General features: G+C 38.1%; 1 protein-coding gene across 5 annotated transcripts in view; it reads right to left on the bottom strand.

Annotated features, from left to right (window-relative positions):
• The window catches only part of SMAP1 (small ArfGAP 1), a 105073-nt gene that overhangs the window by 14380 nt on the left and 68262 nt on the right, over window positions 1–22431 (bottom strand). For all 5 annotated transcript variants that reach the window (XM_054061011.1, XM_054061012.1, XM_054061014.1 and 2 more), the window contains 2 exons: window positions 12138–12222; window positions 1402–1529 (listed from right to left, as the gene is read on the bottom strand). In XM_054061011.1, coding sequence (XP_053916986.1) covers window positions 1402–1529; window positions 12138–12222 — 213 coding nt within the window. The remainder of the gene's footprint in view (window positions 1–1401; window positions 1530–12137; window positions 12223–22431) is intronic.

Raw genomic sequence — 22431 nt, 5'->3', positions numbered from 1 at the left:
TATTCACAACAGCCAAGAATCTATACCAGCAATTTCCTTTGCAATTTTTGCTAACATATCCAAACCTAAACGCATGTATACAGCTCATTTCCCTCACTATTTATGAGTGGCTTAAGGCATGGTGAGAAGCTTGTTCTATCTGCAGTTTTATGTTTAAAAAGAAATGTGGTTTCATTCTCTAAAACTCTACCTAGCCTGTTGCACAGCCCTCAGCAACAAGTAGGGAAAGGGATAGTAAAGGATTAAGAACAAAAATTACAATCAAATCTCTTCAACAACACAGATTCGCTTTGAGGTGACCGCAGTGACCAACAGAAGATTCGGAAACAGAGTTAAGATATGCCAGTTCAATCAGAATTCATTTCTATCATCACCCCTTCTATTTTCTATATTACAAAAACCGGTGGATAATGAGAAACAAGCACGATCACAGGTCCCAAAGCATAAATTCAATAACACATAAGACTTCCTTCTGGTTCAGCTGAGCAAGACAGAAAGCCTTCCGCAAAAGTGAGCTTCTATATTGCCTTAAAAGGGCCTCATAGACGGGGAGCAGCACTCCTCCAAGGCCTCCCTCTCAGAAGCCAGTCTGGATAAAGAGCCCTGCGCACGTGCTTTCCAGTCCCTACCAGCTACATCAGCAGCAACACCTCATTCTTTGAGGCTGAAAGCTACTTTGAAGGAGCTGCAGCTTTAAGCATTTCCACTGCGCATCCCAAAGCCGCCTTTCTCAGCTACAACAGGCACGGCAATGCAGTGTCTTCCAAACCAGCATGGCTGTAAGAGAGGGAATGGGCCAGATGCAGGAGTTATGCTACTCATCCTTGAGGGAAGAAAGGCATGCAAGTTCCAAGATGAGACAAAAGACAGATCAGGACAGGAAGGAATGTTAAGTTTTTACTGATATCCATCTCCAACTTTTAAGTATGAAGCCTGAGATCCCAAATTTTTAGTAGTTCCAAGACTGGAATTTCCAAAATACCAGCATCACAAAGCAATAAGAGGTCCTTAAAAAGTATGACTTAAAGGCCTCAAATAACCATATGACTCAAATAACCTGAAAACATCAAGCAAAAATATATTCAGCAATACCTATTAAACAAGACAAAAGAATATAAATTATAAAAAAATATGACCACCATTCACCAGATTATGACAGAATCCAATTTAGCTGTATAACCAGGGGGAATCAGAAGGGAAGACTCCACTATGTCCTAATTCTATATCCAAGCAGTACAGAAGCTTGAAGAGGTGAGAAAATACAGCTATCACAGCTAAAGAGCCTCCAGTCATGTGTATTGAGAAGTATGCATTCCTTCTGTGTGAATGAACAATTCCCTGAAGGAAAACAAGCATGTGCACGCACATATTTACACAGACATATAACTAAATAAATGTTACCTGAGCAGGAGGTACAGCAGCTGCTGGTAAAGGATTAGAGATCATTGGACCAAAGATATCCAGGTCATCATTCAGTGCTGTGACAGCAGCAGTGCCTTCATTTGTAACCGATGCTTCAGCTGGGCCATCTTAAAAAGACAACAGAATCACAATTTAAGTGAAAATTGTTAATATTTTAACAGTATGAGAATAATCAAATCTGTTCATTCCCTCCTACCCTGCCCCCACCAAGCGTGTATTCAGTTTCTGAGAAAAGACATTTTTTAGACCATGGTATTGTTCAGACTTTGTAAAAGCTTCTTTCCCTAAAAAGGCGGTATGCTAGCATGCTTCAGGGGAGAAAAACACCACCAAAGCAGAACACTTAAAACACTCCCCCAAGGACAGTCACGCCAACTTATCAGCACACATTACACAATTTTCAAGTGTCTTTTTCAAGCACACCAACGTTTTTAGTAAGAATTTAAACAGATGTCTTACTGAGAAGGCTCAAACTTGGTAGCTATGAGTCAGAAAAAATACACTGTTCCATGTTCTTGAATTAAAATTCATATTTTAGAATCCACAAAGTTATTCTTGATATGCAAATTTAATCAAGAGTACATAGCTGAACTTTGCGTTAGGAAAAAGCCCTTCCTTCCCCCTTTTTCAAAAGGACTATATCTTATAGCTCCACATGAACACCCCTGCCAGGCACACAGGGCTAATTATCCACAAGAACCTATGGCTCTTGCTCTGTGCAGTTAACCTTCTGCAGGCTTGGTGCCTGTAGCCACTTTAACACATGAATACATTTAGTGATCTAGGTGAAAGTGAACACATGCAGGACAAAAAAAAAGAGCTGGAGAATTATGCTTTCAAGAAGAATTGCAAGAAAATACTTTAAAAGATGTAGGGACAAAACTATCACAAAAAGGTTTTAAGGAATAGAGAACCATTTTTCGTTTGATTTTAAGCTGCCTGAGAATAAGAGGAAAGAATCGGCTGACAAATTTTATTCCTAAGTATATCACAAGTGAGTTGTCAATACAGAGAGCGCAACAAATACAAAGGTGAGTCCAGATTCTGAACTATGATGACTGCACGGTGTTAACAGCAAATTTAAGAAAGCTTTTATAGGCAAAAGAAGAAGTCATTCTAAGTCTCAAAGTATCCAATACTCACTGAAGAAGTTAGATTTCTTTGGCAGATCAAACTAGCTGAATATTAAGTCAAAACTCTCTCCAAACAAAACACTGCCACAACAACCAGCATGGCTGTTTACATATCATGGGAGGATAAGCATTCTAAAATTGCTAGATTACAGAATACTGAAAAAAAACTACTACTAACATCATAAGGCAATTTCTATCTGATGTTTTAGCAGGTTTAAAGAACAAACCTCCTCCTAGCTTCATATGTTGCATCCACTGTTCTCATTATTCACAGTAAGATTCTGTAAATTAAATTTTAACATTTTCTATCCTAATTAAAGGACTGGGGTTTGTTTGTTTTTAAAGTCACACAGTTGCACATAGGTAGGTAATTTCAAATATATCAGACATTTCAGGCATATATTTACAAACTAATGTAGCAATATAGTCAAAATTTCAAACACAAAAGAATACAGATCGACACCTTCAAGCTTCTAAAAGCATCAAGGACATTGAAAAATAGTTGCAATATATTTCAGATATACTTCCTCCTCCTACTAAACTGTAAGAAGTCATTTTCTGATGTCAGACACCCATGACAAGTATCTATCTGACTGAAAAGATCTATTTCAAGAGCAGAGGTCAATCACTGAAATATTAGCATTAACAGCTTAGGGATAACACAAGAAACATGTGCCTTACTGCCACAGAGAAACACGTGAGGCTCAAGGCAGATGTGAGTTCTAGGCACTTGAAAATTTCTAGAACTCTAATGCCAACAGAGAAGTGATCCGATTAGTAAAGAGCGTGGTCAAGATGCAGTATTTAATTATAATCAAATCATGGGAAGCTTCCAATGCTTATTTAGACTAATACAATACCATCTTCACATAACTGCAACATTCCTTCCCATCTGCTAAAGAACAGTCACAGAAGAATGAGGATTTTATTACTCTAGGAAAGTAGATGTAACAGAACAAAGGAGGGAGTTCATTCCTTAGAAAGGTGGTCTCTCTTTGCTCTCCTCTACTTTTTAATTTAAGAACGCAAATAACTCACATACTACAGCAAGGTTTATCTCCCTGCATGTCATATATCATAATTCTTCATTACGCTGGCCACACACAAAGTCATGGCACCTGGAGCATTGCTTGGAGTTACAGCAGCCCAGGATATTGACAAGCTGGAAAAAAATGGCAGAAACAGTAAGAAGCACCAGTCACTTCACCAGCTGGGAAATCACTTGACTGAGGAAACTATCACAGACAACATTTCTAGCTGTTAACTCCTATGAGAAGGCACTGCATTCTGCAACAACTTGTTCAGCAGATCACCATTCAGAGATGCTTTCTTATTTCTGTCTGCCTTCCAACTCCGATGGAAAGTGTGGGTGTCCCATCCTGCTTTAGCTGCCTTACATGAAGTACTTATTTATGTTAAAGATTAAGACTGTTACTGCTGTATATTTGAAAACTTGACACAGAAGTCAGGAATGTCAAAAGCTGACCATATGGAACATATCATAAGCTACCACCATCCACGTCTACCTGAATTCAGGATTTTTGTAGATATGTTAACCTTTGGCCTTAGTGCGTATAGGAAACATGGCACAGCTACAGCTGCTACAGAAACCACACCTTTTAACTGACTTCAGTATCTGTAACATCCCCAGTGACTTTTTAAACACTTGGCGCACCTTTTCCATACAGGGAATTGCGACACAACCAAGCAGAAGGGTGGTGGTTTGTAATTCTTTGGGAGCTATATGTTTGGGAGCTTTTGCGACTACTTTAGATGTACAGATTGCTTTATACTCTAACTTGGCATCAAACACGAACGTTAACGGCTCAAATTCTCAAGTCCACTTCATGTCAATAGGAAACTGAGACCAAATTGTGCATGCTAGCAACAGGAAGCAGACCCAATAACAAGGATCAAAATACCTTGAAGGCAGAGAAATGAGAAGGACAAAGCGATTGGTGATTGTGAGAAACTGAACATCATCAAGTATATTTATTACACAGACTTGTGCAAATTTGTGAGCATAACTGTGCTGTCTGAAAGAGCTAAGATCCAAACTCCATAAAGGCAAAATGGCCATGGGAATGGCTTAGCAATATTACATTTTCTATGCTGAGTAGCTTGAATAAAGACCACAGGAATGAAGTAGCTTCCTCAGCCAATTTTATTACTATGCTGTGATTTGACTTTGCTGGGAGAATTGCGGTTCCAAAATTTCTGAAAAGCAAAATTACAAATTCATCTATGATTACAACAAAGTTATTTACATCTTAGCTCCAAAGGTCTCCTCCTTCTTTTATTTCGATTCTGATGACTGAAAGTCAGCAGACAGCAAAATGACCATATGCACAATCTGCTCCACCACTCCATTCACACCAGTGCTTTAAGATGTGTGTAAATAAGCATACTGGCAGGTTAAGTAACAACCTTCAATTGAGGTCATTATGCAGACAGGCAGTTCCAAACACATATCCCCAAAGGTTCACTGTTTCAGATAAATTTAGGAATGAACTGTGCATGATTTCCATGCAAAAAGACTGTCTGGAATTAATAATTTAGTGTTCTCATTTTCTTAGTGAGGCACATGTATTAAAAAATATCTCTCCCGCCATGTTCCAAAGCAGTTCAGTTTCCCTGAATGTAAAAAATTTTAATACATAAGACTGAAAATTTAAATGCAATAATTTACTAAAACAAGCATTTTACATATTTAGAGCATTCACGAGAGCATTCATTTGCAAGAACATAGTATTTTTCAAGTATTCAATATGCTGCTTATAAATTAATACTACAAACCCCCATTTTTTTTGCTATATTGCTTCTGTAAGAGTGTTATTTGGTAATGTACACACCTTTCATCTCTCACTGAATTTTACACCAGAAGTAAATATTTCCCTGTCTGTGTCAGTGCAGAAACCAGACATTTTGAATTACTGTTTACAACACCATTTTAAGCCTGCATGAATAGTATTAACAGATCATCCCATCTTACTGATTTGTCAAAAATGCAATAGTGGGAATATTTCTATTTATTAAAAAGCAACTCAAAACCCACTTCCTTCCCCACGTAAGTAAAATATTCTATAAATAGCTAAACTTCAGCATACAGAAGAAACTGAACACTGCTTTCAATCCAGTTTATAGCTTGTAGCATTATTAGTATCTTTGTTAAAAATATATATGCATGGAGGCATACACAGACTTGCATTTCGATATAATAGTTCACATTTCTTATATAAAGATTATGGATATTCTCAATTTCAGCACACCAGTTCATGGATTAGGAAGCACTTCTTCCTTTCCCTCCTCATTTTAAATGTATCTGTAGTACAAGAAAGATATTCCAGCAGAGTTCTGAGTTCTAAACTATTCTAAGTATATTACTTTTCATCCAACTTCTGCTGTCTACCACTAAAAAATCATTAGAAGAGGTAGTGTGTATTTGACAGAAGGAAACATGGCTGTAGGCTTTTCAAGGAACAGGTAAAAATCAGATGAAGTTGTACAGGTTTGTCTGAATATTTTGATAAATTCATAGCTTCAACTGTGAAGCATGTGCATCACTGTGAAGCAACTAACTTTTAATCAACAGTACTTTCATCACTTTTCTAGATAACGCAGCTAGGAATGAAATATTAGATGTGGCAGGAGCCATCGCAGCGAGAGCATAGGTGAGGCAGAGCTTCCACACCCAGAGAAGGTGACGCGGAAAGTCAAGAGATGCTGCTCTTCGTTGTTGCTCCGAGCTGTGGTTCCAAAACTTCTCTTCTTACAATTTATGACAATATGACAGATAATATCCGACTGCTGTCTGCCACACTGTGCAAGAGCAGATGCTGTTTCTCATTTCAGATTAGGAAGTCTTGTTTAAATCTGATAGCAGAAACAAAAGCTATTTAACAGGATCTATTTAGTAAGTGAAGGGTTCCAGTGAGGTTTGCCTGCACAGCGCTTTCCTGTATGTATTTTGCCTGACATGACAATTTCCAGCCAGTGCTGCCATTTGTTATGAAAACTTTCACGTACACCATTAATTCACGGTATATTTATCAGTACCAACAGTGAGAACAAACAGCAGAAAGCTTCAAAGGGACAGCAAGAAGAGGAAATGGCAAGAAAGAAGATCTGGTCTTAAACTTTGCATTATGTTTCTGAAAGTTTATGGGGCAAACTATCTACAAGAACTTTGCCCCTAAGCTACCATGTATTTTTATACATACAATCATTTAAGACAGCCACAGCAAGACTTGCAATAGAGGGAGAGTACGCATATGATTATTTATTACACCAAATTACTTGAAAGGCAGAACTGAGAGAACTAGTCCAATACTTTAAACAAAACCTATGACAAGATATAAACAAGATTTGCCTGTCCAAAATTATTGTGGAATTATTTACTGCATTAGTAAAATTTTATTTGCTGCGAAAAATTTTACAGAAGTGAAAAAGCATTCATAGGGAGGACACTTTTATATAACATTTCTTAAAATGAAATGTGTGAAGCCAGAAAGCGAAAAACACTGTATGCCTCAAGTGGTTGTAAATGTTCTCATTTTGGGTAGACACACTGCTTACCTAGAGCATAATCATAACAAAACAGCAATACTATAAAAGTTAAGAAGCTTACAAGCTCAAGAAGCGGGGCCATGCAAATCTCATGACGTTCAACAAGGCCAAGTGCAAGGTCCTGCACCTGGGTTAGGACAGCCCCTGGTATCGATACCGGCTGAGGAATGAAGGGGTTGAAGGCAGCCCTTGCTGAGAAAGACTTGAGGGTAGAGGTATATGAAAAGCTGGACATGAGCCGGCAATGTGCACTCACAGCCCAGAAAGCCAACTGTGTCCTGGGCTGCATCAAAGAAGCGAGGCCAGCAGGTCAAGGGAGGTGATTCTGCCTGTCTACTCTACTCTGGTGAGACCTCCCCTGGAGTGCTGCATCCAGCTCTGGAGTCCTCAGCACAGGAAAGACACGGACTTGTTGAAATGAGTCCAGAGGAAGCTCACAAAGATGATCAGAGGGCTGCAGCACCTCTCCTGTGGGGACAGGCTGAGAGAGTTGGGATTGTTCAGCCTGGAGAAGAGAAGGCTCCAAGGAGACCCTATTGCAGCCTTTCAGTAGTTAAAGGGGGCTTAAAAGAAAGACAGGGACAAACACTTCAGCAGGGCCTGCTGCGGTAGGATAAGAGGTGATGGTTTTAAACTAAAAGAGGGCAGATTCAGGCTAGAGAAGAGGAAGAATTTTTTTACAACTGGAACAGGTTGCCCAGAGAGGTTGGTAGATGCTCCATCCCTGGAAACATTCAAAGTCAGGTTGGATGGGGCTCTGAGCAGCCTGGTCTATCTGATAATGTCCCTACGCGCTGCACGGGCGGTTGGACTCAGTGACCTTGAAGGTCATTTCCAACCCAAACCATTTTGTGATTCCACATAGAGCACTTCAGCAGGTGTCAGCATTCATGTGCATATGTGATATTTATGTAGTTATAAATGTATCTTTATTATTTCTTCAAAGCATCTTTCCACCTCAGGACCAACCATGCTGCTTTGGTACTTACCAAACATACCCACGAAAATACATTTCTCAGTTATGCCACATTCAGCTACATTTCATACCATGTTTAAGCCCTCAAAGCTTCACAGACTTCCTTCAGAGACTATTTCCCCACACAAAGCAGACAGTCAGCATTTAGCGTATCATACTCCACCTCCAACCATACCAGATGGATGCCCCACACATCATATTCAATTAATAATGACAACATAATAGATCTCTTTTCTTCTGGTCGTTCACTGTAACTTACTACAAAGATTATGTCAGAATGTGCAATTCTCTGTCTTGTGAAGGGCACATCTAAACACAGTATATGATGCTGAATATGTAAAATACACTTCACTTCCTTCTGAGAATTCTTTAAGGCAATATACTTTAATTAGATGATTTTTTTCCTTTTTTTTTTCCCTGTACGTTAAAACAATTTCTAAATGACATATCTTGACAAACAGAATGATCCAAAATTTCTTGTGCAATATTCCAAGAAAAGATTGCCACTATCCTCCACAGATACAGTATAATTTTTTTACAAGTATTTTAAAAAACTGTATTTACATCAATCTGGCATAAGCTGAGACATGCACCTTGTGAGACAAAACCCCTAAAGGAGCACAGAGCACAAGGTCAACACCAGAGAGACAAAAATACAGTCCTGCCAATGACTTAAATGCTGAAGAACTACAGTTTACATACAGTGACTTCCAAACTGAAAAACATTTCTTATAACTCTCCTATTAAAAAGTATTTTAAAATCCTATATTATTGATTTGAGTGTCAATTACAATTCCCTGCATTTCCAATAGCACAATCTTTCACTGTGGACAAGATCCAAATAATTGTAGAGATCATTAAAAAAGCAGCTTCAGTTTTAGCCTACAGAAACACGCTGTGATTTCTCACAGCTTGGGAAGAGAGGGGAGGAATTTGTGACTGCATAGCAAGAACACTAATGTGATTATTTGTAGAGAACATAAGAATATTTAGCTTGTACATCTCCCTGCCTTTTTGTGTGTGGAGTACAGAGCTAAAATCTCCTCTGAATCAGAAGGCCAAAAGCCATGAATGTTGTTGGATCATCAAAAAGTGAATATCTCAATAAAACACCCCTGGACAGGAACTCAAGGGAACAACATGAATCTATTTTAATAGGTCCAGAAGAAACAAAAATATGATAGTTACAGTCACTGAGGATATTATGCCTCTTGTGCTATTACGAGATTTAAAGGTACAATTTGCCTAGGCATATTATCTTGAGAATTTTCCAATTTGTGAAGAAAAACAAAACTCAACTGATTTTTAGAAAACTATCTTTCCAGCTAAAATTTTCACTGGGTAAGTCCCATCTTACAGGTTGTTTACGTTTTGATGGGGTCACTACTATAAACCCAACTGACACAAAAAGAGCATTGGCCTCAAGGTTAATTACCCAACGCTGGTAGTGAGGCTTACTCAAGAAAATACTGTGCAAAAAGCTGGGCTGTTTTGAAAGCCAGAATTATTCTAGCATGAATTGTGATCTATTAAAATTACTTAATCAGCTATCACAAGCAATTCTGATCTGCCCTAGTACAAGCTACTGTTCATTTGTAGAATTGAAGTCCTAGAAGGATGAAACCTCATTAGAACAGTGTCCACTCAGTAAGAAGAATGAGCTATGCAATTGCATCCATTTTAATATTGTTTGATATGACATATCAAACATTTTAATCAGCAGTGTACTGCTGCAGCAACACAGGTAAATGGGATTCTGGGCTGCATCCACAGGGGCATTACTAGCGGAGACAGAGATGTGATCATGCCACTCTGCTCAGTGCTTGTAAAGAGACTCCTGGAGTCTGTGCCCACAGTTCTGGTCCTCCCAGTTCAAGAAAGATGCAGACGGACTGGAGAGTCCAAAGCTGGGCCATGAATATAGTCAAAGGGCTGGAGAACTTGCCCTGTAAGGAAAGACTGAAGGAGTAAGGTCTTTTCTCCCTGGAGAAGGGAAGGCTCAGGCGGGAATCCCATCTTAGTACGCCAGTACTTAAAAAATAGCTACAAACAGGATAGAGGCTTTTTCTTCACAAGGAACCACAAGGAGCCAAAGGGCAACATCTACAAGTTGCAGCAGCAGATGTTTCATTTTAATATAAGAAAACAATTACTGGAACAACTTTCCCATGTATGTAGTAGAGTCCCCACCACTAGAGATTTCAAGATGTGATCAGACAGGATGCTAGAGAAACCTCACTTAGGCTTCCCTTCCCACAGGTTAGACTGCACGGGCTGTTAAGGTCCCTTCCAACTTGGGCTATTTTATGGTGCTATGATATATTGGGTTGAAATGATCTTTCCTTTAAAACTATCTCAAATAGTCTGCTGCAAGCTTTAATTAAAAGACAACTCTTGAAATGAAATATGCAGCTCTGTTCTCATTAATACATATCTCATTTGCAGCTCGGTGGATTCCAAGTGCTACTAGCTTATTACACTGCCTTTCAATTTGTTACTTAAAAGATCTTTAAACACTCCCTCCCATAAAATTATCGTTTCTAACATACAAATTATAAACTTTGCCCTTTGTATATCTCACTGAAGAAGCACAGCTGTTGAACACTAATTATAATACTCTTTCTATCTATATCACATCTCAAGTTAGCCTATGTAATCCGAGTTCATTATCATACCGTAAAACAGTGTTACTAAGATTCTTTTCAAATCATGACTAAAAGGATACATAAGCCTAGCCATCTCTAAGCCACATATTGATTAAATTCTAGTTTTTAATTACGTTGTTAGTCTACTAAAGGAAAATAAAGGAGAACCATCTTTCCATTAAGACTAAATTACCTTTTTTTTTTTAATGGGCTCATCCTAAATCCATAATCTAAATTCTACTGTATTAATTAAGATTTGGTTGCCTATGAGAGCAGATTACACGGAAAGAAAGACGGACCACAACACATATATTACCAGTAAAAATACAGTACTTTAGAGCTACTCTACACCCAGAGGGAAAATAATATGCATTTTGAATAATAGTGTGATTCCTAAAACAGAGAAGGCTTTTATTGTTTTGCTGCAACACTATGCATACCTTAAGCCCCAAAATTAAAAAAAAAAAATATTCTTTGAAGTCTTTAGAATATTTACATTTAAAAGATTTACCAGCCTCCTTCAATATCCTGTAAAAAACATGCAGAAATTTAAGAGCAACCATTATATTGATATAAACTGAATACTCTTAATATCAACTCCCAACTCCTAGGAAATTTTCCTAACACTGAGCAACATAAGGAAACAAAAATAGTTACTGTAACATTTCGTTCTTTCAGTTTCATTTTAAGATTCTATCAAACAGATAGATAAATGAAAGAAAGATTTTATTAACATGGCCTTCAATAAACAGAGAAAAAAAAACATAAAACAAAACTATTATAGCCAGAGAGTGCAAATGAAATAATTCAAGTCCAAATCAGTCTATTTACAAGACAAACACCCAGTTATGTGCCAGTCAGAAAACAAAATTGCATGTAAGATACAAATGAATGTTTGCTCTCAGTACACAGCACTGAAGAGCCCAGTGTGTTAAGTTGTACAAGATTCTCGTCAGCTGCAGTCAGACAGTTCACTTTACAAATATAGGAATTTCATGATATAAGGTATTTTACAGATACACAATTCATACGACCTCAGCATTTTCATTATAAGTACACTTGTTGCATAAACACGGAAATACCATAATCCACAAACCCTTTGAAGATCACTTTGATAATTTCCCTTTCCCATAGGAACTCATTACTCTCCTTCGCAAAACATAAGTACTGGTATACCCACATCCCTATGGCATTTTCCTTTATAGTTTCAAATTCATAGACTCAGTCTCATGGTTTTCAAATTCATTTATCAGTAAGCACGTAGAAAATAAAAGTTCATCTATTAAAATATAGGGGTAAGAACTAGATGATCTTTAAGGTCCCTTCCAACCCAAACTATTCTATGATTCTATGATCTGTGTTTGATTTAAAAACAGGTAATTGTGTATTTCTTACCAAGTCCTAAAAGGTCAATAGTGGGTTCTGATGGTTTTTTTGGACTTGCTTTAGTTTCTGACTGCTGATCTTCCTTCTTCTGTGGCTTTAAAGGAAAAAACAAACACAAATAATATTTCTGAAAAAGATACAATGCTTTAAAAACTCACATTAAAGATGCTCCTCCAATATTAGAAGTAAAAGCCCTTTTCCATATTTCTTTATCATAACTGATTTGCTTTATCATTAAATAAGTTGTAGTTATGCTAATAACGGACAGGCCACAAGTATAAAAAAATTATCCTCACGACTTCACTTGTACGTAATAAATTTTTAAATATGTATGTAATAAATTTTAAAATAAATCTAAGTTCCAGGATAGGTTAAAAATAAGCCCAAATCTTAAAGTGAACCACCGACATCATGCACTAGGCAAGAAGCTGTCTCTAATTTGACTTACTGACTAATTTCATAATCCAAACTCTAAGAGGTCTGCAGACTTAAAGAGAAAAATCTTCGAGCTTTTAAAAGCTTAAATTTAAAAAACAGAAGCAGACTAATGACATTATTTAGAAAAGAGCATCTGCAGGACATGCAGATTTTATAGATACTAAGCACCAATGGACACAATCTGTGTTCATGTGCTTTTCCTTTGTAAACCTGAAGGCAAATAACAGCATTATTCTCCTTTGGAAAAGGCACATCCTAATCTTTTATTGCCTAGAGACTTCCAAATGTAAGATGGCACTGACATTACATTTGATTATGAAAACAACTTCATAAATCTGTTTACAGTTCTTCTCATACCAATATCAGGCTGATCACCGGAATCCATCAAAATGTCAATTTTCAAAATGAATAAAACCTGGTTCATAGCAGTGACGTGAGAAATGCATCCTACTGTATGCATTTAATACGCATTTACTCTGTACTTACAAAAAATGTGGTTTGGTTGATGAATGAGTACAGCTTTTAACTAGAACAGATTACTGAATAACAGCGGTAGAACACTGTCAGGCTGGGCACTGGGTTGACACCAACAGAACCTGCTTCACTCCCACCTCTATTTCCCCCATAACATGGCTTCGACAGAGTTACTGAGGCTCCTGAGGTTCCTGAAGTCATTAAATCTTAGTATTTAGTATTAGGAAAACTTTATAGTTCAAGACACGGGTAGAAAGTTCTCTTCATTTAGGTAATCCTTTATTTCCTCTTCTGCAAACTGGGGATTAAAAGTAATGAGCTTAATGTTCGTAAAGAGCTGCTAGGAAACTCAAGAGTATTCACAGATGGGCCAAGTGAACAGAAGCCAGTGTCACACTGCTGATGCTCCTCGTGTGTGAGAGAGCCCCCACAGAAAACCTCCAGGAAAGAGCCACAATGAACTGAACTCCATTTCTGCAGCTGCAGGGAAAAGGTATCTTCATACTCAAACCGATCCTTGCTAATCCCTCAGAGAAATGCTTGCTTCTTCTTGCCCAAAATCCTTATGTTGACTTTACATATCTTGTTCAAGACTAAAATTGTTTGGAAACAAACTGCTGGAACAATATTCCATGGATTTTCTAATTTTAGAATGTGTTGCAACTTTCGTCTTTGAGTATGTGATCTGAAGAACAGCACAGATGCCAAATGCTATCCATTGTTGCAGAGAAAAAAAACCTTTATATTTGGCATGAGAAAAAAGTTTGGGTTTTGAAAGTATATCTTAGTGTATCAAGATTTTTTTTAAAGTGACCATTCAAAATCGTTTCCTATAGCTGCTCACACCTCAGTAAATATGCCATAAAACTTATATCATTATTGTGAGCATCAATCAGAATTAACAGAGAGTATTTCAGAACAGGGTTTATAGCAAAAAATGTCCATGTTCAGTTTTTCTCCAGTTCTGTAAGGAACACCATGGGTCTCAGAAGACGTAAAAAGACAGTGCAAGCTTTTCGTAGAAACCACAACAGTTTTGCATACATTAGCAAGAACTAAACAGATAGAGTTCAAAGAGCACTCTCTTTTCTTTAGTACTTACTGCTATTGCAAATTAATCTCATTACCTAGACTAAAAATTTTAAAATATAGTAGGAATAATCTCCTTAGTTCCTCTGCTTTCTCAAAAGAACGCCTTCAATAACTATTAAACGCACATTTCCATTTCATCACTCTCTAAATAAGAAAGACAATGAAGATACAAGGTATAAAAACATGAATTTCTTAAAATTGAGATCCTTTAAGATACCTTTTTCCAATATCAGCACTACATTTCTTGATTGGCAGTTTCTTTCCCATTTTGCTCCCTTGCCAGTATGTAAGCTAATGTTACTTAATAGTTAGCTACTTTAGGAAAGACTGCAAAATTATTTTCAAGCTTGTTAGTACAGCAAATATTTCTAGATTTTAATACTCTATTCAGTTCCTTGATAGAGATTTTCCCCTTAAAGCACTATTTACCTTCCTTAAGCTGCACAGTTTTCACCAACACACTAACCACCTGTCTAAAAAATGAAAAGAGCTATTAGTCACCTAACAATTTACCAATACTTCATCAGTAGTAGTGGTAACGCAAAGCAATATTCAGCAGATATTTGAAACAGAAAATCTTCCTCTTATCCTTAATTTTACCTGCAATATTATATAATACCCTTTGTTCTCTCACCAGTTGCTGGAATTTCCTATACTCCTGTCTGAGATTTCAAACAATTTTAAAATTCAGTATGCCTTTATTTCTCGTTAAGTGGTTGCATGAAACATATGAGGGCTTTTGTGCAAATTCAGAAGACTCTTGTTTGGTGTTTAATGTCTGTCATCTTTCAGAGATGGACAAGGACTTCTCTAAAGTCACCTACACTTAGACATAAATTAAAAATAAGGTTGGCACTAATGGAATGAGTTAGAATAAGAAGCTTGCAATGCATGTAATTATTCTTATTTTAATACCTAATAATCCCCCTTTACGACGCTGTTTCTAAAGACGGGCCTGTTCTCTCTTTAGCCTGCAGATTTAGGGCTACCTGACTGTACTGTGGTCCACTCAAAGAAGGTACAATGAAAAGGAATGCCTTACTAAAGTGTTCCGTAGTAGAAAGCATGCTATGTTTCCGAGTCTGAAGCCGAAGGCCTCCAGAGCTCCTTTCCAGCCTAAATAATTCTGGCACAAACAAGGTGTTGAAATGTTCAGAAAAGAACAAAAAGGGAAGTAATGGAGTCACTTGAAATTTTTATTCCAAACAAAGGGAAACGTGATACTTTAATTTCTTTTTAGTAGTTTTGCTCCAACAGGACTCATACATGACTAAGCTTTCTGTAGAGAGTGGTCTTTAGAGACGTTAAAGCTAAATATTGCACACAGTGAGCACAGAAGTATTCAATAGACAAAGAACTGCATACCATGGCAGTGACGTTTCTTAAATTTAATGTTTAATTTAGTGTTTTGCTTTATCTAAAAATTACTGCATTTTGTAGCGGTGCAACATAGCATGACAAACGTTTGGGAATCCTGCTGCACTAAGATTCATCTCTGTTTCTATTACTAGTCTGCTTGACTCCCACAGCAATTATTTTAAAGTACTGACACCAGTACTAGGTGAAATATTCTTTGTTGTGTCCTTTGGAAAAAGGCTGCATAAAAATTTGAGGCTAGGTAGCATTAAATAAACTACAAATAGCACTAAAAATCTGCTATTAAAAAGCCAAATAGCAGGGTACAGGGACACAATTTTGTGCACTCATTTTCTAGTGCAGCCTTCAAAGTTACTGGGGCTACTACTTTTCACGACATTCAAGGCTGGCTTAGCAACACGTGATTTTAAGTGAAGTATATGATCATAGCAATTCCTAGATATATTTACTTTGCATCACATATTAACAGCTTCTCATTCAGAATTACCTTTATGGTACTAGTACATTCTTCTGACACGTTGTCCTTACAAAAAGCAGAGCATCAAAACATCTTTGTCATACAGGCCCTACATTTCCATTTTTCACAGCTGCCATCAATGGCCCCTATATTGCGCCTTACATTTGTTCTCGCTTTGGAGTATCTATTGAAACCAAGCAACGTCCTCTGCCTCAGTTATCCGAGATTACTGAAAACAGTTTAATTGCAAATATATGCACTTGGGGCACAACAACCCTATGCAGTGCTACAGACTAGGGAAAGAGTGGCTAGAAAGCTGCACGGAGGAGAAGGACCTGGAGGTGTTGATTGACGGCCATCTGAACATGAGCCAGCAGTGTGCCCAGGTGGCCAAGAAGGCCAATAGCATCTTGGCTTGTATCAGAAACAGCGTGGCCAGCAGGTCCAGGGAGATCATTCTGCCCCTGGACTCAGCACTGGTGAGACCACACCTCGAATACTGTGTTCAGTTTGGGCCTCTCACTACAAGAAGGATGTTGAGGCTCTGGAGCGTGTCCAGAGAAGAGCAACGAAGCTGGTGAAGGGGCTGGAGAACAAGTCTTACAAGGAGCGGCTCAGAGAGCTGGGGTTGTTTAGCCTGGAGAAGAGGAGGCTGAGGGGAGACCTCATTGCTCTCTACAGCTACCTGAAAGGAGGTTGTAGAGAGGAGGGAGTTGGCCTTTTCTTCCGAGTGCCAGGGGACAAGGCAAGGAGGTTCGGCCTCAAGCCGGATCCACCAGGGGAGGTTCAGGCTGGGCATCAGAGAAAAATTTTTCACAGGAAGGGTCACTGGGCACTGGCAGAGGCTGCCCAGGGAGGTGGTGCAGCCACCATCCCTGAAGGTATTTAAAAGACAGGTGGATGAGATGCTCAGGTGCACGATTTAGCAGTTGATAGGAATGGTTGGACTCTATGATCCTGGAGGTCTTTTCAAACCTAGTGATTGTGTGTGTGATCATTAACTCAAACTGAGGCCAGAACAAACTGTCTGACAAAGTGTTCAGGTCACTGGAGGTGATCTTTGCCCTTCACTCAGCACTGTTGAGGCCACACCTGGAGTGCTGTAATCAATTCTGGGCTCCCCAGTAGAAGAGAGACGTGGACAGAACAGAACAAGTGCAGTGAGAAGCCACAAAGATGATTATGGGACTGGAGCATCTCTCATACGGGCTGTGAGATCTGGTACTATTCAGTCAAGAGAAAAGAAGGCTCAGTGGGGTCACATCAATGTATACAGATCCATGGATGGAGAGCGAGCAGGAGCTGGATCCAGACTCTTTCCACTGGTGCACAGAGACAGTGGGCACAAACTGAAACACAGGAGGCTCCATCTAGACATCAGGAAACACATTTTCACTGTGAGGCTGACTAAGCACTGGTCAGGTTGCCCAGAGAGGTTGTGAAGTCTCCTCCCTTGAAGACATTCAAAAGCTGCCCAGATACGGGCCTGGACAGCTTGCTTTAAGTGACCCCTGCTTAAGCAGGGAGTTGGACATTATGATCTCCAAAATCCCTTTCCAATCTCAGTCATTCTGTGATTTCCTCAACTGATAGAACACACAGCAATTGTTTGTTATTTTATTCACTCTTTGCTGATGTGAAGCATGGAAGCATGGAAGGTGGAGGCCTTCCATGCTTTCAGGTACTCATTATCTAACTCTTCATTTTCCCAGTGGAATAGGGCTAAAAGCAATACTGTGATTTGTCGAGGGGTCATACATCTTTGGTGGTGTGACACCTAATGTACAGAAACACTATTTCACGATTGGTTTTGTAGCTACAAATCGGGGTTTTTTTTTACTAGTAGTTATTCCTTCTTTTTGGATTTTGTCTCATCTGTATCTACCGTAGCCTCTTCCTGAGAGTCTCCACAAGACATCGTTTTACTAGCAGCTCTTCAGATTGCTTCAGCAATTAAGTGCAAGTATCTCCTGCAGAAATATTATGCAATATTCATACTCCGTACTTAATAAAAGGAAACTGGGAAAAATAATCAAATTCTACTGCAGAAGAGGTAACAGTTGCTACAAGGAACTCTTAAGAGGTGTGTGATGCTGATAGTACGGGAAGAAGAGCACTTAATAGGAATCAAGAAAGAACAGACTAATGTTACAAGTAGCTTTTTCTTTTGTTGTCTGGCCAAAATTTCTATTATTATTCTTCTGAAAAGACTGTGTGATACATAGGAGACTAAAACAAATGCCACTCCTTCCTAAAATACTTGAATTTTTACTTAATATTTAGAAAGTAGACCAATTGTCAAAATATTAGATAATTACATGGATAACATTATCCTAAGACCTGTATTGTATTTTATTAAAAGGACATAAGACAAATGTATGTGGCTGTGGACTAAAAACTGATCATGTTGTTATCATGGACACACTTCTTTCTAACTTTCTGCTTTGATTCAGTTTTCTACTTACTATCCAGTGATGACTGACTCCCAATTTTATACCCAAATCAAGCTAAATCTAAATCCTGCCTGCTGTACATCTACAATACACTTAAAACATACCAGGACATCAAGGCACTACACCCTGATCCACAAGTAGCCCTTAGGTAACAAGATAAATCACCTTTCAGTATCTACAGAGCAGATATTTAAAAAATAGTTAGGAACGTTGTGTAACTTCACATCTAGCAAAATGAACAGTTGAGACATTATGTCTACAGATAAAAAGAATCATCTCTTTTCTATTTAAATAAAATGGCAATACAGAAATGAATATTTGGATCTTCCCTTAATTTCCACACACTGGAAAACAGCTGGACACCAGTTGGCTTGCAATTTGTGGATAGGAATCCGTATGCTGATAATCTGCATATATCTCCACATCACAACTTGATTGACATTACCTGTTTTGTGCTAGGAAACCACCACCAAGAATATTCAAAAGCTGATCACTCTAAAGATCAGTCCATCTGTAATTTATTATAATTTCAAAGTAAGCAAGCACATAAGCCTGCCTTAATTTTATGTAATGTAATTAGATTCACACTGAGCTGATGAGTTCACAAGTGGAATCTGCACCAAGCCAGACTACTTGAAATTCACATAGGTACTGGCTATGATTTAATCAGTCTTGTACATTTTCCTGCCATTAGGAAACGGTAGGGTTCATCATTTATCAATCTTGCTCATTTTCCTACCATTTCACCTCTAAGATTTTTAAGTATTTTCCAGTTCACCAGGTTTTGGTGGAGAAACTACAAAAATTTGTACCAAAGTTTGGAGTTCTTTTTTTCCCATGTTCTGACTACATCCTTACAAGATCAGAACATAAGTGTAGAAAACTTTCCAATTTACCTAAAATGAGAAAGTTTTCTATTCTATCATGAAAGAGGAATTCTGTAGGTTGGATATGGGCCTACATATTCCGTATGTAGGTTGAATCAGCAACCTACATTTAATGCTGCATTGCTGTTTCTTCTCCATTACTCTTTCTTTATCCATTTTGTGAAGCAATAAATGTTATCCGAGGTTTAATTTGAAAAATAGGGTGAGAACAGGAGTTTAGGCTAGCAAAAAAAGAAAAAATTGTCCCTACTATGTCTCAATTTAAAAAATAAAGCACAATTTTATACAAACCATTATTACATTTTATTGAACTCTCATAATGCATTGCTTTCAATGCACCACTAATAATACAAGTCTAGTTCAACCTAATTTATGTGAAACACTTTTCTTGAGTTAGCTGAATCCTAATAAATCAACAAGCAACACTTTAATTACTCTATTCACACATCAAGTTCTAAGGTTGATTTTACAGATGTGTTTCTCTTTTTTATGTTACTCTAAACTAAAATGTCTAGTAAATAAGGACATTTCTTTGATAAGAACTAGAGAACTGAAATCTACTTTATATCATATATTTTGCAAACTAATTGTCTGCAGGGACCTGGCTGGGATGGAGTCAACTTTCTTCACAGCAGCCAGTATGGTGCTATGTTTTTGATTTGTGGCTAAAACAGTTTGGTAACATACCTGTGTTTTTACTACTGCTAAGCAGTGCTTGCACAGTATCAAGGCTCCTTTCTTTTTTCCCCATTCTGCCCCCATAGTGAGTTGGCTGGGAGTGAGTAAGAAACTGGGAGGGGACACAGCCAGGACAGCTGATCAGAACTGACCGAAGGGACATTCCCTACCATTTGAAGTTGTGCTTTGTGAACTCATCCTATCAAAACGTCCAATACTGACATAGCACTTCCAATACCCCTATCATTTCAGTTTTGCTAGTTTTATTCAATCATATTTCTGTCAGTCTTCGTTTTGCTAGTTAAAATGAGCCATCGTCTAAGTACCTCTTGTTTAATAAATTCAAGGACTATACACACACAGAGACACGAATACTTCACCGTTGTTGGTCTATTTTCTTTATAACCACCTTCTCTTACCTTTCTCTAGCATTCTAGACTTTGCCAAGCAGATACAAGGAACACATTAGTAAACTGAATCAACCTATTTATGGAACTCACACTACAAATCATAATGGTTCTTAAGTTCTGTCTTCTCATTGAAGCTTAGTGCACACGTGTCACAAAGCCCTGCATCTGATCATCAGAGATTTGCAGCAGACTCACCCAAAGGTAAAGTCCGACTCCCTGAAATGGGCAGCTATGTTTTCTTCCAGAGACTTATAGACAGCAAGACTGCAGCAGGTGGAATTATAAAGAACATTAAGTAACACCTGAAACGTAAGTTGCATACTGTAGGAATTCCAGCGTCTCAGTCCAGCATTTAATGAGATTTTGTTCAGCCAGTTCATGGACTCACAGAATGGTTTGGGTTGGAAGGGACCATAAAAATCATCCAGTTCCAACCCCTTTGCCATGGGCAGGGACACCTCCCGCTAGATCAGACTGCTCAGACTCATCCAACCTCGCCTTGAACCTTCCAGGGATGAGGCATCCACGACTTCTCTAGGAAATCTGTGCCAATGCCCCATCACCCTCATAGCAAAAAAGTTCTTCCTAATATCTAATCTAAATCTACCCTCTTTCCACTTGAAACCATTACCCTTTGTCCCATAACTGCACTCCGTGATAAAGAGCTCCTCCACATATTTCCTGCAGTTATTTTGGAGATAACCATGACAAATGCTTCATTCTGCCTCAGAGAAAAGAAAAATAATGAGAGCACTGTCAAGTCAATCCCCCTCCTTCCTCCATATAAAGATTACAGTACAGCGCATGTGATGTTGTGTGCAGGGGATATGGTTATCCCAGGGGCAAGACAAAAAGGAGGGTCAGCACCACCATGACTGACAGTCACACACCTGTTAAATTCACATGCATAAGAGGATGCTACGGGGTCCTTTACTTGTGTTACCTATGCTCTCTTTCTGCAGAACACTACCTGACTCTCAGCACTGTACTCATATGCACGTTTGGATACCAGGTTTAGAAGATGATGGGTAATGAAAGACAAGAGGAAAGTGGAAAGCTTTACACCAGCTTGCTTGGTTGACAGAACAGAGAGCACATGTGAAGTCTTATCAGAAGTGTTAGACTTGTCATTCACATGACCTGAAAGCATTAGAAGGGGTGGCATACATGGTGCAAGACATAAGCCACGTGACTAATAACTCTGAAGCAGAAAAAGTCCCAAGTCAGAGCAGTCATAAGTTACTACTGGAAATACTTTTCTAACTCTGAAGCAAGATAACAGTCACTGTCAAAAATCTGATCCATCAGCTGTCCAGTACAGTTAGCTGCTTCTATATTCATACTTAAATATTACACACAAAACTACATCTATACACATTTTCCTCAATTTTCTACTTCAATGAAAAATTCTCATGAATCCAGAATTCAGTTTCATACACATCAGACCTACTCATGCATTTCTTATTTCTATACCCTACCCTAACTATAAGCTTTAAGAGAGCTGAAGATCCATCAAATAATTCAGTGAAAAGCACTTCTAACTTCAAAGCAATTTCCAGTTTGTTCACTAGAGCTCATAGATGCTTCCATGGTTACTGAACAAAAACCTTCCTTTGCTCTTATTAGTTAAGAATTGTATGCCTTCTGCATGAGGTAATTGGATTCCTTCCCTCTTCATTACCTGCTTGCAATAAAACTTGCAAGACAGCATAAACATTTGAGAATTTCCAAATGAGAAAATAATGTTAGTAACTTACTATAAGCTTGCAAGAGGTTTGTAGACAGGATTTTCCTGACAGCTCATACACTTCTACTATACAAGTTAGTTTCATACATATCTATTTAAAGCATTACTTATGTAGGCATCCTAGAATTTTTAAAGAACGTTTTATAGCTTTTGCATCTGATGTGTAAATAAGTAAAACCTAATTCTTTCATAATACTGAATTTTAATCACATTAAAGATAAAAAAATGTTGTTCTATTTACCCTTGTATAAGATACTGGCATTTTTCTCAGACTTGCAACTTAATATGAA

This window comes from Cuculus canorus, chromosome 3, assembly GCF_017976375.1.
Source record: "Cuculus canorus isolate bCucCan1 chromosome 3, bCucCan1.pri, whole genome shotgun sequence".
NCBI classification, from domain to species: Eukaryota; Metazoa; Chordata; class Aves; order Cuculiformes; family Cuculidae; genus Cuculus; species Cuculus canorus.
Note: the sequence above shows the minus strand (reverse complement) of the source record. Positions and strands in the feature narration are given on the sequence as shown.